Source organism: Stomoxys calcitrans, chromosome 2 (genome assembly GCF_963082655.1).
Source record: "Stomoxys calcitrans chromosome 2, idStoCalc2.1, whole genome shotgun sequence".
NCBI classification, from domain to species: domain Eukaryota; kingdom Metazoa; phylum Arthropoda; class Insecta; order Diptera; family Muscidae; genus Stomoxys; species Stomoxys calcitrans.
Genome location: NC_081553.1, coordinates 82,297,042 through 82,314,874, shown reverse-complemented (window position 1 = coordinate 82,314,874; position 17,833 = coordinate 82,297,042). Strand labels below are relative to the sequence as shown.

At 40.0% G+C, this 17,833-nt stretch overlaps 2 protein-coding genes and 1 long non-coding RNA gene across 3 annotated transcripts; 2 read left to right on the top strand and 1 right to left on the bottom strand.

Moving 5' to 3' along the window:
• Window positions 1–404: 404 nt before the first annotated feature.
• On the top strand, window positions 405–1,431 carry LOC106084913 (transmembrane emp24 domain-containing protein 2). Its single transcript, XM_013248880.2, has 3 exons — window positions 405–669; window positions 733–1,067; window positions 1,130–1,431. The coding sequence occupies exons 1-3, from the start codon at window positions 534–536 to the stop codon at window positions 1,277–1,279; spliced, it is 621 nt and encodes a 206-aa protein (XP_013104334.2). The 5' UTR covers window positions 405–533; the 3' UTR covers window positions 1,280–1,431.
• Window positions 1,432–5,278: 3,847 nt separating this feature from the next.
• LOC106084924 (uncharacterized) lies at window positions 5,279–5,977 on the top strand. Its single transcript, XR_001220887.2, has 2 exons — window positions 5,279–5,673; window positions 5,738–5,977. It is a non-coding gene; the product is annotated as an uncharacterized LOC106084924 (long non-coding RNA).
• A 440-nt stretch (window positions 5,978–6,417) lies between these two features.
• On the bottom strand, window positions 6,418–9,263 carry LOC106084923 (protein argonaute-3). The gene has a single exon (XM_013248892.2). The coding sequence runs from the start codon at window positions 9,181–9,183 to the stop codon at window positions 6,463–6,465; it is 2,721 nt and encodes a 906-aa protein (XP_013104346.2). The 5' UTR covers window positions 9,184–9,263; the 3' UTR covers window positions 6,418–6,462.
• Window positions 9,264–17,833: the final 8,570 nt, after the last annotated feature.

Below are 17,833 nucleotides of genomic sequence, written 5' to 3'. Positions count from 1 at the left end.
AATGAGTATCAAAAAAGTACTCCGGGATTAAACTCGTTTTAGTCAATGCTTGATGTTGCTCGCAGAAGTAATAATGTGTTTTTTTGTACAGTATGAAAGCTCCATATCCCTGCAACAAATACTACAGTTGTCGCTTGAAACAAATAAAAATACTTTACCTTCCTTTCCAACAAACTGGCCAACATTCAACATCAATGTTGTTGTCTTTGTTGTGTACTGGTTGGCTTTTGTCTTAGTTATATTATTTAAAAGCGACTTTGGTAAATAATTCACAAAATAATATTCTTTTATTATTTGAAGTTTGAGACGCACACACAACGACATCTGGCGGCAATTTTCTGAACTGGAAATGCGGCATCTTTAAAAATGACATTTCTTGACATCTGATACAAATAAAATTGGCAACACTTTTTTTGACAAGATACGTGGCTGTGTGTTGGGGGAGAAAAAATAGCAAATCTCATTTTTATTAAAAATATATAACAATTAATAAGCAACAATACTTAGCGTAGTCATAAAAAATATAAACTATCATGAGAAACTTAACGTTGGCAGTCGTGCTAGTAGCTCTAGTGCAACTGATGCACATCGCACAGGCTTTTGTTGTCAATGTCGATGCCCATAGTGAGGAATGCTTTTTCGAGAAAATCGAGGGAGGAACTAAATTTAGTAAGTTTTTGGCTATTTTATATGTCACAATATGTTAAGTAACATAGGTATTTTCTATTCTAGGTGTAACATTTGAAGTTATTGATGGTGGATTTCTGGATATCGATATCAAAGTAACTGGACCTGATCAGGGTATTATGCATCAGAGCGTCAAAGAATCTTCCAGCAGATTAACATTTGCCGCCGTCGCCACAGGTGTTTACACAGTCTGTTTCGATAATTCAAAGAGCAGTATGACACCCAAAATGGTGATGTTCTCCATTGATGTGGGCGAGTCACCACATCGTGCTCCCGGTGCCCCGGGTGAAGATGAGGTTGGTCACACCAAGCTGGAAGACATGATTCGCGAATTGTCGGGCACATTGACCAGTGTTAAGCATGAACAAGAATATATGCATGTAAGTTGTGAACACGATATTTATGTATAATTCCCAACCAATTTTTGTGTGTTTTTTTTAAGGTTCGCGACAAAATCCATCGCTCTGTAAATGAAAGCACAAACTCTCGTGTGGTCTTGTGGTCTACATTTGAGGCTTTGGTTTTGGTTTTAATGACCGTGGGTCAAGTGTACTATTTGAAACGCTTTTTCGAAGTAAAACGTGTTGTGTAGAAGGTCACAAATATCACTGTAGACGTATTAAATTTTACAATTCCATAGCCATTATATTTTTCTTTTTCGGTTCTCATTCGAAACATACTGTTCTAAAACCATTTTTCTATTTTATGTTTATTTAGTAAAACAAAAAATTGTCAAAACCTAAACATAACTCGTTGTTTTCGATAAATATCCAAAAATGTTAACAAAACTTGGAGACTTTCAAAACCTAGTATGAGCAATGCATCGAGTGTAGAAAGCTAGAAATATAATTGCCTTCATCGCTGGTCCTGCGGGACGCATGGGTGACTACCATAGAATGACTTATTCAGACAAAATAAACTCGTTAATTTTGTCGAATGGATACTGATTACAAACCATACACTCATAGGAATGGAGGCAATTGTATTTCCCGCGTTTTAACCTAATGTCCCACAGTCCCAGAATAACATTTACTCGTTGCCTCTGTCGTTCGAGTCGCTATCGCTAAAGTTTGAAAACTGCCAACCTTATAAACACCATAGAAAAAGCTGAAGTTAGCCAATTCAAAACTCTACATATCCTCCATAGAACTTCAGAATGACGAGAGGACTAAGTGCTTGGAATGAATCCAGGCACAGAAAACTGTTTTCACCCTTGGGACGACTATGAACACCACACGAGTTTGTACTCAAAGCTGCGATTTGTGTGGTGTTCATCGCTGTTGTAGTTGTTGTTGTGGAGGTGGTGATCATCGTCAAGTGAGCAAGCTCGTTCCGGTCCAAGGGACCGATTGCAGCGAGAACAGGATGGCAATTGGCTATTTAAAGGCGCCAATAACTCTCCTCATATTGATCATACTAGGCACTCAGTATTTATACAATAGCCGGTGCCGCCCGGCCTCTCACTGAGACTTTACTCTCGATACCGCTGATTGCCCGCGACTACTGTTGCAGCTACTCCACATGGAGTATTCCACTATATGCAACCTGTGGACGAGCCAGTGACCCAAAAGATGCTCGATTGGCTCAAACTGCTGCTTGTTGTTACGCACTCTCTAGAGGACCTTCTCTTCTTGTGACCGGCGCAACATTAAAAACCCATCGTTGCAATGACCAGTCAGGATACCTTCCAGTAGTACGAGGTCATGTTTCATCAGCCCCAGGATAAGTGACATCCTGAATCAATCGGTCATAGGGCTTTAGCCACCCTGCGCAAGCTTATGCCCGATTGTCGTGGTCGTTGTAGAAAACGTTCTCAATCCCAAGAAGCTCGCACAGGGGTCACTTATACCGTAACACAAAGTCCAAAACAAAAGCCTTCTGCGCCGCCTGACTGCTCTCGTATGTGTATCGTGACAGTCCGAATGGGTGTCCGATTCCAAATCGAAATCATTTCCAGTGCTTCAGGACAGCGAAGATCTTCGTCTCTAAGAGGTTACACCCGATCAGAACCCTATTTAATTCCATATTCAATCTGCTTTTGTTCCATTCCTCGAAGTTCCTTCTCCATTTTAGTCTGCGGTCTCGTCTCAAAGAGGTTAGAATCGATCAGAACCCTATTTAATTCCATATTCAATCCGCTTTTGTTCCATTCCTCGAAGTTCATTCTCCATTTTAGTCTGCGGTCTTGAATAATGCTCAGGTACTTGGCCTCCGGAGAGAGCGGCTGCTCTACCACATTCAGGACAGATCCTTTGAAGACACTCAGTTTTCGCTTTCTGGCTAAAATTCGGACTCGGGTATAAAAAGAAGGTCACTTATCATTGAGCTTAAATTTAAATCGGATATCACTCATTTATATATGAGAATTTTACCCCTGTTCCATTATAGCCGGAGGACAGGTTACTGATTTCAGTTTTATTACCTGTGGCCCAACTAACAACTGGTTGTGCCCCAGTTTATATACGTTGTGTAGGACCCAATGGGTTGAGTTGACAGAGGTTGCAGATTAAAAAACCGCCCGATTTCAGGCAGCAGAAAGCACAAGTTCAGGCCTGTTCTACCCTAAGCTTGAATTGCCATATGGCAATACCAAAGTTCTCTCAAACTATGACTACACCGATGACACCAATATCTCGCACTCGACCTCAGGTATACGATTTGAAATATCTTTTTTCAGCGATGGTATGACCTTCTCCTAACTCCTATCCACTCTTCCATCGTGTGTAGTCTCCTAGCCGCTTTGGCTACGTTATACATAATCTGTATGTCCATAGGTTAGACATCTAGAATTGTCTCCAACTAGACAAGTTGTCTGAACCTTTTGTAATGCCCTTGTCCTTACTATTGCAAATGCAAATTTACCCAAGAACATTACATTAAGAAATAGGGGAAAAATTCACGCTTTTTACTGAGTGCTATCCAATTCAAATTTATGCTCAATGATAAGGGGCCTCCTTTTTTTGATAGGCGAGTCTGAACTTCTTTGTGGAGAAGTTTTTTCTTACTATTACTGAGGCGTATGTTCGTGTTGGTCTAACCATGCTACCGTAGAGCCAGAGGACTATCTTCGAAGTCAGGACAAATTTCTTATCTACGGCCTTCTGTTTCGAATACATGTGCCTAAAATCTGTTGAGGAAACGTGGCTTCTTGAATCATCTAATCTTCGTTCTGCTCGTAAACATAGACTCTAGTCTTCTCTGGAGTATAGGTTCCATGTGAGACTTCTACGTATACCGTTGATCACACACAGATCATTGAATAGACAAATATCATACGGAGTAGCTGCAACGGCAGTCGCGGACAATCAGCAGTATCGAGCGGAGAATCTCAGCGAGAGGTCTGGTGGCACGGTCTCTTGCACAAATACTGAGTCCCTATGATGCTCGATATGACAAGGTGAGTTATTGGCGCCTTTATATAACCAATGGCCAGCATGTGCCCGCGCCGATCAGTCCTTTAGACCGGAACGAGCTTGCTCACCTGCAGGAGCTTGACGAGGAACGCCATCTCCACTTGAAAATGTGCTTACGACACCGACAACAACATCAAGTTCCAACAGCAATCTGCGATAAAGTCAAAAGTAGGAACAAGGTACTCAAGTCATTTGCTGGCAGCACTTGCGGTGCAGAAAAATAAACCTTGTTGACCACGTACAAAGCAATAAGCCGGTCTGTGGTAAGTTATGCAGCGCCAGTGTGGTCTCATCAACTTTGTGACACGCAGTGGAATAATATTCAGATCTGTCAGAGTGCCGCCTTCCGAACTGCGACGGGCTGTCTCCTCAGTTCTCATTTGGACCACCTCCATCAGGAGACAAGATAACTACATGCTGTCTAAGCAATACGTTTTGGGCTGTTATCGCAGAAACCATCCAAATCATCATCTTGTTGATAGATATCCACCGCTCAGAAGCCTTAAGGTAGATCTACATGATCTAGAGCGTGAGGTTCAGCACTACAAGAGAGAACCTCTATATTAAGCGGCATATCAAGCAGGTCTAAACAACATTCATGCAGACACGGTAGCAGATGCGATAATTGGCTACCGGGTGAATGTAGTCCTTGGAGAACGACTGCCACCCATTGCACCTGAACAAATCGACCTCCCCCGGAAAACCAGAGTAGTTCTGGCTCAATTACGTTCCGGCAGATGCAGCCGCCTCAATTCCAAAGAGCTAGGATTGATGCCGACGTGCAAGATGTATGTCCCGATTGTAACCAGGGACCGCACGATACACGTCACCTGATCAACTGCCAGGCCAGACCCACTGACTCAGAGCCAGATCCCTCTGAACGCACCCCATTTTAGTCGCAGAGTTCCTGGGTCTTGACACTCAACAGAATCAAGCAGGCGAAAGATAGAACACAATAAACTGCTACAATAACATCAAGTTCCAACGCCTGTAACGACCAACTTACTAAAACAAATACACAGTTTTTTTTAATATTTTTAATAAAACATTTTTTTTTTATTTAAGGGAGGCGTTATGCCTTCATTTAAAAATACTTCATTTGAGTAATTCTAAAATTTCTGTTTATAAAAATAGACAAAATTGTTTTATTTTTAAATTTTTTAGCAAAATTCATTTATTCAATAAAAAAGAGAGATTAATATGAAAAAATTTATTGAAAATATATATTGTGTAAAAAAGTAAAAAATTCAAGTATTCGCTTAAAACCAACGAAAAAGAAAAATTTCAATTCAAGTTAAAATTTTTTGCAATTTAATTTCTAAAGCAAAACAACTGAAGTCATACAACGTAATATACAGGCTGTGAGTTGCTTTTTAGTTGAGAATGGTACCACGTCCACTTTTCGCTGTATGTTTTTGTTATAATTGTCCCAGCAAATCTTTTACTTTCCAATCAAATATCCAATTTTGATTGATTTTAATCTAAGATTGCCGGCCTTTTCTTTCTTTGTGGAGCAGCACCCTTCCCTTGACAAACCAATGTTAAAATCATAAAATTTCAGACAGGATTGAAAGTAAGAGCTTTGCGAAGTAACAACTTTAGTCCTAAGTTGCAATGTTGTAATTTGTCATTTGTAGACACCATTTCTGTCCTAGAAACAAAAGAAATGTTCAAGATTTTCTCCTTTTTGATAATAAGATTTCACCAGCGAAAAGAACACATAGTACCCGTATCCTTTGTAGCAGAATACAAAATGAAGTGTGGTTGGGTTAAATGGAAAATTTGTTAAATTGTCCTACATATCCGTCATTTATCATCAATGGTTTCTTAAATCTACAATAAAGGCACCTGACGGTTTTTTTTGTAAGAAAAATATACCCAAATTATTTTATTTTACAGTTTAGTCCTGGAATTAATGAGCTGTAAAGAGTATATTGCAATTTATTTTTAGATATGTAAAAAAATAGATTTTTTCTCTAAATATACCTCATTTATGGTATAAAGCTAATGGAGGGTTGCGATTTCTAAAAAAAAATAATAAATTAAATTACGATTTCATATACTTTTTTGTTGATTTTTGTTATGTTATAAGGGCTATTATGATAAATAAAAACTGCAAACTAGTTTTGGCATTGCTTCGTGAATTCAATTGTCTATACATGCCTAGTGCAGCTATAATGTTAATTATATATTTTACAAAAATATATGTACTATGAAGAGCTTAAGATAAAGTCAAAAAGTATTAAAATGAAATGAAATGCAAAAGGAATTAACAAGTAATGATAATGGATATGTGTGTCGGATCTTAAAAACAAAAGAAAACTAAAAACAATTCAATATCCTTGGAATCAGTCGATGTGGTCTACAGATAGAATAACTTATCGGATAATTCTTCGGCTGGAGCTCTTCTCATATTCTGGCCCACCAAATAGGCCATTTTGTGGGCATACTGGCAGCATGCTGGTATCCGTATGGTGCCTGGCCAGTTGTAGTACATGAAACATAGTTTGTAGCTCAGTCGTTGTAGAATGTCAGGACTGTAGGCCGAATCATCCCTCAAGACCACATAGTGAGTGGGTGAGACAGTGCCCTGACGCACGGATTGTGAAACCAAAAAGAAATCATAGTACTTGGCGCGCGTAATGGTGGAGTCCACCACCGTGCCCGCAGCTGGATTATTTATGTTGCCTCCAATTACCGAGAAATAGCGGGTATTTATGCGTTTTTGGGTAACAATAAAGGTGATTTTGATTTTAATCTTTAGCATGCGTTCACTGGCCAGTTCAAATTGTGGTATCTCATAGCTTTCACACAATGCTAGTTGACCATCGCCCACGCCGTCACGATAGATGATTACACTATCCGGAAATCTTTGGTTTTGCTTGTGATAGGCCTGTAGGGCCGCTACAAAGGACGAACAGAGGCCACCTACTATTTCCTCGCGCTTTGTCTGCATAACCGCTCTGCTGTACCACTTGGTGTACGAATCGTTGAGAGATCCCACAAAGGCAGCCACAGAATTTCCCTTTTGTGCTGGATCATGATACGAATCAATGCCACATATCATGACACTGCGAAATGGTATCTTCACCGACCACAATGAGCCGCCCAGCTTACAATTCATTTGTAGGATTATCTTCTGCACAATCGAACGATTCTTCGATTCATTGGACAGGGTGCGTGAGTTTACAACTTGCGAGGGCACCGGCATTTCGGCACAACATATTTTCTTGATGGCATTATAACGATCTTCACGATTTGTGGGCGAGATGCAGACTATAATTTGGGTCTCCTGTTTTATGTGTTCGCGCAGCGCATTGACAAAGGCATCTACACGATCGCTGTTTAAAACCACTAACTTTGGCTTTTGTACTTTCATGCCCAGTGAACGCGAACACTTATCCACATGATCCAAAAATGACTGCGCCGTTTTGCTGTCATTTTTGCAATGCATCAATATCCAGTTGTGCAAATTAACCACATCCAGCAACTCATTGGAAGTGGCATACTTTGCAAAATCTGCATGGGGACCCGAATCAAATGCCTTTGTACTAAAATAGATTTTTTCTTCGCCGAATTCACGGCCAGTAACACACTCATAGGATTGCTTTAGCGTTAATCCCCAGTCCTTGAGTATCTGTTTGGCCTCGGGCGAATTATTGATATTCGTGTAAAACTTTTCCAATGCTTGCAGTCGCTGATTGGGTGAGACTCGTGTGAAAGTGGCTATCTCTCGCATGAGCCTGAAGTCTGATCTCATGTCATCTCGCAGTCCCGTGAGGAAGCAAATTTCAGGCACCAAACAGAATACAATGTCCTCGGTTTGATCGCTATTGGCTTGGCGCTGTTTCTTGATACTTATCAGCAATGGCTGCGATTTGTCCCGTATATTGATGTTGTGGTGTTTGATGTAGTACTCATTATACGAAATATCGCCGTCCTTGGTGGGAAATGTGGACATGGGATTTTTGTCAAAGCATATATCATCTATGCGGTAGGTACGATTGTTGTAGCGCGTTATGACCACACTGCCCAAGAGGGATTTTTTGGCAGTTTCCTGGAAACTCGAAGGATTGCTTCTATGTATGTCTACCATCACGTCAAGCACAGTTTTTTGGCACAACAGGCGATGAGATACGTCGCAACACAACATTAGGCCATCTTCATACTCATCAACGGCCGTCACATAACCAGGCCATACTTCTAGCTTCTGCTGTGGTATAATCTTGGGAGAAGTGGGATCAAATTGCTTCCTGTCGAAACGCACATAGTTGAGAGTTTTCATGACGCGATCGAATAATACATTGTATAGGTGAATGCAATTTTTGAGTGTCTCCTTTCTCTTATACATAACACGAATCTCTATCTCTGAGTTATCCATCTTGTTGTTGGAAACGAATGTGGTCAATTTATTTGGCAGCAGTATGGGCAAATATAAAGTGACGCCATCGAAAGTCTTGACACCGCCAAATTTATCGCGGTGTTCGTTCAGATATTTCATGCGTAGACTTGTCGAATCGACATTTGGCGTAAAACGTACCTCATACACGAAAACCCCTTTGTCGGGGTCTGAGTGCAGTCGAATGTAATTGCAGGCCAACTTAATAGGTTTTCCCTTGTCGCCACGTGTGGTCTTAACGGTCTTAAAGAAAGTTGATCCATCACTGTCATCTTTTGGCTCGTGTTTATCTTCAGATACCGTAGCCCGGCTTTGGCTTTCGGTTACTACCACAGCTCCCTCTTCTTCAGATGTTGTTGTTAACGTTGTTGACTCGAATTGTTGTAGTTTTTGAAAAAACATTGCACGTCCTCGCCCACCACCGCCGGTGGATCCCGTTAATGATTGTGTCTCTTCCAGAAACTTCAGGCTACTGCGTCCACGCCCGCCGAGTGACAAATTTGAGCACGAGGATGTCAAGTCATCGATCAATTTACCACGTCCCAAGCGGCGATAATCGCCCAATGAAGTTGGTGTACGTGAACCCAATCCACTGTCTTTGGTAGATGGTGCATCGCTGGACGATTCTGTTGATAGCGATTGCTCATAGTGGCTCAGAAAACTTCCACGTCCTTTGGCGGCCATTATGTTTAACGTTTTATTATTAAATGAAGAAAAACACTAAAACCGCAAATTGTTTTGTTGCGTTCGCTGAACCACCAGCGCATCTCTGTCAACATTTACAAGAATTTACTTCAGAATGATGCCAGATTTCCTTGTTTAACAACGGGACATATCAGAGGTGGAAAGTGCAGACAAAACAGGCGTACTTGTATTTCTAACATAAAAAGCTTTTTGCTCAAATATTATGTATTGACTATAATTATATTGGTTTATATTAATTATTGCATATTCTCTGTAACATAATAAGGAGTATATTCATTTTGAAGTTTAAAGAACTTCTCATAAATCGTACAGAAAATCGTGATAGTGAGCAGCCACCATATTCCGGCAGTAAGCTGGAGGAAGCACCAATAAGGTGAAGTCATGCGAACAGCTGAGTACCATTTGTTTATATTTGTTTCGATTTTGCAGTAAATCTAAATGTCAAAGCTTGATATCACAGCGGTGATATTTTTCTAAAATCTTAAAAGGATGTTTTATTTGATCTGATTTTCCACACATAGGCAAAAAACTGTGTTATAATATTGAAAATACAAATATAAAACACATTTGTAAAAGATAAGTTGTAAAACAAAGTGTATTTCTAAAACCACTTTGACATTTCAATTTACGGCATTTGACACTCAAGGTAGTTAAGTTGGGGGTAGTTTTTTGTTGTTGTGCCAATGACACTACCTCTCCATTGTACCATGGAAATAAAAAAACGCAACATTAAAACCAATAAAACATACAAAAATGATGCCGGCAATGGTTGCCACTTTATTTTTTTTGCCATTTTCCTCACTATAAGGGTTGGTATTCTATTCTGCTTTCGGAATAGCCACGGAAACTTTTAAATATAGTATAGTTTCAAGTGTTGCCACTTTGATTTTTTTTGCCATTTCTTCACTATACGCCAAGGCGGATTTATAAAGGTGACAAACATCTGGTCTCTGTTAACATCTGGTCTCATGCGCACAGATGTTAACAGCCGGCCAAGTTTAACGGTATTAAGGTGTCAGATTTTCGTTTGCATTCTCTTTATTGTCGTCTTCATTCTCGCATATTCTCTGCTCATGTACGCACACGTTTACACACACGCACATAAATTTGTTGTGAAACCACCTTTAATTGTTTGGCCATGATACAGCCTGGCCGGCTGTTAACAGCTGTTCGCGTGAGACCACCTTTTTAATTCCGCTTTGGTCCTTGTCGAGAACAAATTGTACTCAGCTGTTTTCTGTGCACTACCTAGTTTAATATGGCTTGGTACTAACCATTCCCAAATAACGGCGTCGTAAATACAAACGTTGCCTCAGTTTTCTAACTGTCATATTGTTAATAAGGTGTGAGTGTGTGTTGAAGATAGTTTTTGTTGCGGGTAAATGGATAATTAAGAATTTATTTAATGTTTTAAAGTCAATAAATTTGCAGTTTCTCCTTTAAAATACTCAAGAAATTTCAATATAAAATTCTACAAGAAAAATTAATTATCTCTGCTTTCGCATTATCTGTGCTATGAAAAAGAAAATAAAAATTCCTTGTCTATGCAATTTACCAATCCAAACAAACAAACATAATATTGTAGTACTTGATAAAGTGAGAGTGTGCATAAATAAGTGAGCAGAAATATAAGAGGAAATAACATTTGAATGGCGAGGCGAGAGTTTAATACCCTGTGCTGCTGCTAGTAATATGTGTTCCAATTGGAAATTGTATACAAGAAATTAAATCTCTACGTCGCAAGCAAGCCGTTGCTGCTGTCCGAAAAGTCGCCGTTTTGGATTATATCTGTTTGTTATTATACATACATACATATATATTTGTGGATTATTGCATTAACAAATTAATTTATCTCAAAGCATACTATCGGGTATACTAGATTAATAAGAAGATACCTTACTTAATAATCGCATACGAATGCTAATGAATAGGCAAATTTTGCAAAACAATGCAAGTACTTCTTGACAGGAAATTTATGTATAAAGATGTGATTATGGAGCCGCCTAAACTTCCAGAGTAGCCATCAAAATTTCGAATGAGGCAATACAAATTTGTTTAGGTTGTTGTTGTTGTTGTAGCAGTTTGTTGTGTTCTATTTTTCGTCTGCTTGATTCTGTTGAGTGTCCAGATCCAGTAAGTATGCGACTAAGATGGTGTGCGTCCAGAGTGATCTTGTTAGGTAGTTGTTGTTGTAGCAGTTTGTTGTGTTCTATCTTTCGTAGCAGTTTGTTGTGTTCTATCTTTCGTCTGCCTAATTCTGTTGAGTTCCAGATTCAGGAACTCGGCGACTAAGATGGGTGCGTCCAGAAGGATCTGGGTCTGAGTCGAGAGTTATACAGGTGACGTGTGTCGTGTAGTCCCTGGTCACAATCCGGACATACATCTTGCACGTCGGCATCAATCCTTGCTCTGTAGGAGTTGACGCGGCGGCATTTGCCGCATCGTGATTGAGCCAGAACTACTCTGGTTTGTCGGGGGAGGTCACTTTCTTCAGGTGCAATGGGAGGCGTTCGTTCTCCAAGGACTACATTCACCCGGTAGCAATTTACCGCATCTGCTACTGTGTCTGCATGAACGTTATCTAAACCCGATTGATCTAGAGGTTGTTGTTGTAGCCACATTTTCATGTAGAGGTGGCGATCCTCGTCAAGCTCTTGTAGGGGAGCAAGCTCGTTCCGGTCCAAAGGACCGATCGCCGTGGGAATATGTTGGCCATTGGTTATTTAAAGGCGCCTATAACTCGCCTTGTCATATCGAGCATCATAGGCACTCAGTATTTGTGCAAGAGCCGATGCCGCCCTGCCTCTCACTCAGACTTTCCGCTCGATACCGCTGATTATCCGCGGCTGCCTTTGCACCTACTCCGTTTGGAGCATTCCACTATCCGCAACGTGTGGACGCGCCCGGTAGCTCCCAGCTAAGCTTCTAGTGACAGCAATAAATACCACACAGATTGGACCTCAATGTTCTAGCCTGTGTGGTGCTCACAACTATCCCATGCCGGGATAGAGGTTCTCTCTTGTAGCGATGAACCACGCTGTAGATCATGCAGATCTACCTTCAGGCTTCTGGGCGGTGGATACCTATCAACAAGATGGTGATTTGGATGGTCTCTGCGATAACAGCCCAAAAGTTTTTGCTTAGACAGCATGTAGTTATGTCTTCGCACTGGTAGGATCTTTGTCTTCTGATGGAGGTGGTCTACATGAGAACTAAGGAGACAGCCCGTGGCAGTTTGTAGGGCGGCATTCTGACTGGTATGAATAATATTTTAACGCTTGTCACAGAGCTGACGAGACCATACTGGCGCTGCACAAGTTATCACAGACCGGCCAAATGATTTTTACGTGCTCAACAAGGTTTCTTTGTCAGCAACCCAAAAGCTGCCGGCAAGTGACTTGAGGACCTTGTTTCTACTTTTGACTTTATCGCAAATTGCTGTGACATGTGGGGAGAATATGTAAGAGCTGGTCGGAATCATTTCTCCATCGATCAACACTTTCACCTCACGCGTATTTATAGTAGACAATATGGCTAAAGATTTGGTGGCAGATATATTCAGATCTCTTGCAGCGAAATATGAGCCAAGTTCGTTGAGGTAGACGTTCAACCTATCGCAGAAGTCATCAATGGGTCGGGGAACTGGTGCCATGATCGTAAAATCGTTGGCATATGATAAGATCTCTATGCCGTACTATCACATGGCCTGGGCTGATTAAAGTCAAGGCAAATGTGTGCGGTGTTGCTAGCAAAGCAGTTGTTGTGCTATGCAGTTTTCGAAATTCATGCTGATGCTCGGCGAATGGAAATTCGCCTACGAGGCGGGGCCCAACGCCTTGGATGATTTGGCGCCACGGATTTGTAACTTCACCCACGGTAAATTGTGATGGCTGTCCATCGGCTCGGATTGACGGTTGAACAACCTGTCGCATCCCTTCGGATCAGTCACGGTTACATCGCCAAAAGTGACTAAGGTCCTGTCTTAACCGGTACCAAAGTAACATTTCTCCAAGTGTTCTAGCCACGAATTCCGCTTATTTTCGCTGACTATCCTGTTTTTTTCCAGATTTTTGGAGACAGTCCCATATGTCAGTCAGAGTCTTCATGCTACACTCTTGCCAAGGGGTAACCTTTGATCGCCCGGCATTGACATCGTAGCTCGATAAAAGCCGCAGCGCTCTCATGGTTAAAAGCTTCAAGCAACTAGTTCAAGTTTTAAGCCCCTATATCGCATCTAGGTTGTTACCCTCAGTAGAGGCACAACTTATTACACTTCGGTATGACTTATAACGCTTCTCTATGGTGGAACTAGATTAGCATATTGCTTATCTAGGTCATTGGTATGACATTGGTATTGTGCCTCATTCCACACGTTGGGTTTATTGTTTATAGGGGCTTTATCCTTTATATCACATTAAGGTTATTTTCCTCCGTAGAGGCACAACTTATAACAACGCTTCGGTGTAACTTATAACGCTTCACTATTGTGGATCTAGATTAGGATATAGCTTATCTACCTCGTGGATCAAGCAACACTTTGGTTAGTTACGGCATTGTTGTTGTGCCTCATTCCACTCGTTAGATTCATTGTTTATGTGTTTAGTCATACGTAGGTCAGTTATCCCAAAGGATTTCCTTTCGTCCCTAGCCACTTCAGATTCAAGTGAAGACTCAAAATCTTTGTAAATTCACACGCATTCAGATATTATAGAGTCGGGATTAGGTACTCCGTTATAAAAATTTTTATTCGTCTGGTCCGTGCCGAACATTGACGCAGCATGTGCTCAATTGAGTTCAGGTTTTCACCTTGTCTACAGAAAAATGCAAATTTTCTCAAGAACAATCCATAAAGGAACAGAGCGCAAAGTCCTCACATATCAATGAGTACTGCCCAATTCTAATATATTCTCAATGATCCTTTTTATAGATGAGTCCGGACGGCATGCCGCTGGGCGACACCTTTTTGAGGAGAAGTTTTTACATGGCTTAATACCTAACAAATTTCGTTAAAAAGAAGGAGAAGGTACGACTAGGTTCCTTGTCAGCGTCTCAAGACTTTCCAAATTGTGTAAATTCTTGGTAGGAAAAGTGCCTTTTTTGCGTTCAATGCCTACAATTGGCAAACAGTGCTGTGTGGCAGCAATATACGAAAATGGTCATTTCAATCTCATGGCATCCGGTTGTACGTACCGGATTGACCCGATGGAGACCCTCATCTACAAGGGCTGCCGCCTCAGTGTATAATACACTGCCTGGGTTCTCAATCTAGACTCCAGGCCCACTCAGTCCTCTAGTTTTAATCCACCCGTGTAGCATGAACTTCCAGATGGTAATACCAGGGTTCCGCCAACCTAAGACTGTGACGCTAGCACCACTGCCTCGTCCTCGACCTTATGTTTCGCCTCAGGATTAACATTTTTGACCGAACAGCACACACATATATAAAGTCGGTGCGGCAAGTGATAGCACGTGTAGGGCATGCGGGCAAGATGATGAGACGTTGGAACATTTCCTTTGTCATTGCTCAGCTTTCGCGTCTAACAGATACCGGCACTTAGATGGGAACGCGATACCAGACATGAACCAACTTAGGGGCGTGGCATGGAAAACAAATAAAGATTTTATAAGTAGCACATAATTCCTAAATTAGAGTTTCCTTCTCGAGGTTACTTTTTAGTTTTTAGAGCGCACAACAAGCTGATTACTGTCTTAGGTGTACGTCTATAGTGGTATGGGGCAAATTAATATCTGCACCCTTTTTTCAACCTAGTCTAAATAATAGATCCATCCAAAAGTTAAAAATTTTAATTTAATATCAGCAGACAGTGTCACACAAAAATGTAAACAAATCTCAAATGGCGCTTACACCACAATCATTTTCGCTCTCATTGCATAACGGTACTTGGTACAGCTCCGATATTTGCAGAGATGACGTAATTGGATACCCTTTATCGATAACCGTCAAAAAACAAGAATTGAAAAAATATCGAAAATATATCGGTAGGGGTATATGTGGGTGTGTCGCCTTGGTGATTTATCATATGCACTTGGATGTGGTCATACTCATATCTTTCTAATTATTTCATCTCACGCGATTTATTCATATATCTATCTCTCCTCTTACTCTTTATCTTGTCATTATACGCGTTGCTACTGAGAGCATGTTTGTTGTTCTTGCAGCTACATATCTGCATGTGAGGATTACACTTTTCTTTGGTTAAGCTGAGTCGTCAAGTAGTTATTACCGATCATTTCCTTAACGGTATGCAGTAGAGTTGACATCAAGGTTTTTTCGACTCAGTAACACTATCACACTTTAATACGTATGTGTATATTTTACAGGGCTTTCGACATAGTGGGTAAAGCTGTATAGAAATTAAGTAAATTATAGTGGGTATTATCCAATGTTTGGCCCGGCTAAATCTATCGCTATAAATTTTTAATGATCAGATATAACTGATTATAGATTTTTTTAAACTTTAGTTGTTACCCATTTCTGCATTTCAGCTATGTTATTAATTGTAGCTTTCCAATTCTTTATATCGTCAACTTTATATACGTTCCATTAAACATCATATTACAAAAATTTCCCCTTCACGATTGATTACAATTCTTTTTTGACTCAATTTACGAAATTGCTAAACTTTCCCACAATTTAAAATTTCATTTACATTTTTTTCTCATCCAACAACCACTGAACCATTTAATGTCTCATTAGATGTTGAAGAAGTAAGTCAAATAGTACTCTCACATTAAGCACGAACACACAACACACATACAGATGTATGTATATTAGTACAACACCCACTCACTCCTCTTTCAACAATCAGGCGATTTTGGACATTTTGAAAATGTTTATTTCGTTGTATGTTCCACATTTGGCTCTTATCTTTTGGCATGCAGCGATTGTAGGCTATCAATTGATGTCGGCGGCTATAATAGAAAAACGTCGTCTCCCCCTTTAGTGGGGTAATTGACAAAAATGATTCCAGAAACAAGCGAAGTCAAAAACATCACCGCAGTTGCATATTTCTTGAGTGGGTGTGAAAAATATCCTCTATAATTTGCCAGCAAAGCCGTCTGCTGCAGAATATGGAAAATGCAAAATATTATGCTGTGCCATCTATCTCTTCATTTTGCAATTTGGATACACAAAATGAAGGTGGTTTTGTTGTTTCTTTCTCCTTTAGAATAAAACCGTACCTACCTTAAATACAGACACAGTGTGTCAAATACCTACAAATGTAGAAATGAGACCAAGAGCAACCACCATTAACGACATCAACGTCAACAACAGCAGCAGCAGCAGACTGATGAAAAATAGATATGTTGCAATAAAGATTGTTGTTGCTAGTATCTACGAGTATGTACTAAAATAAATATAGGTGTAGTATGTACGTACATGTATACATAATGGCAACGAATACGTATGAAATGCACTCACTAGTAAATTATGCTAAAATGTCATTTTATGTGCACCAAATTTGCAATTGGTAACAATCAAGAGATTTTTTTGAAAGAGAGAGAGAGAGTGTTTCCTTACATGCCAAGAGAGAAAAAAAAAATGGGAAAGAGAAAACGTTCTAAATGTCTCTCATTTTATTTACAGGCTTCTGTTTGAACAAATTTATGCAGGGTTGCCAGTATTTCTCCGTCTCTTGTCCCCAAATTTCGTATTTGTCAGTATTTTTCAGTCCGTTGTCCCCAAAAGTCCCAAATTACAAATAAATATCCAAAAAATCTCCAAACAATTTTAAAAAGCTTTTTATAAAACAAACATAGAATTCATTACTGAAAAAAAAAAAATATTTTCTACTGTCGACCAAACCGACTAGGCATGCGAGTCACATGAAGGCACGGATATAAAGTTTTTTAAGTTGTAAAAAATGCACAGCGATATAGGGTCTGTTTTTTAGCATTATCCGTTCAAGTCAAGTGTAATGGAAAGATAACCATTGCCAAGTTGGACTAGATAGATTGTTATCGTTATCATGCAATTACAGTCAATAACACGTGTTTCGCACTGTGAAATGCAAATTTGCCCATGAGCATCCCAATTAGAAACAGAGGCAAACTTCTCCCACATCAATGAGTGCTGTCTGATTCAAGATTAACCTCAATGATAAGGGGCTTCCTTTTTATTGTCGAGGGCGAACGGCATGTCGCAGTGCGACAACTCTTTGTGGAGAAGTTTTTACATGGCTGCCATACCAAATGGTACATTACCTCACAAATGTTGCCAGCATTAGGAGGGGATAATCACCGCTGAAAATTTTTATGATGTTTTCGCAGGATTCGAACCGAGGCGTTCAGCCTCATAGGCGAATATGCTGACCTCTGCGCTACGGTGGCCTCCAAAAATTATTATTTATAAAACAAATTATTTATAGAAAGGGCAAACAAAACTACAAATTCTACTGAGATTTAAAGATTTTCGAAGATTAGCAAGCAGAAGTTTAAATGAAGAGGAAAGAAAAAGAGTTTCTATCATATTCTGCTCACCGGCAGTTTCAAAAATGATCCGTCAATAATTGAAGTACCTTTGACAAACGAGCTTTTGATGACATCATAGGCAAGTTTCTATAAAGCTTATAAAGTAGAAAAGAAAAATACATCTAATATATCATTG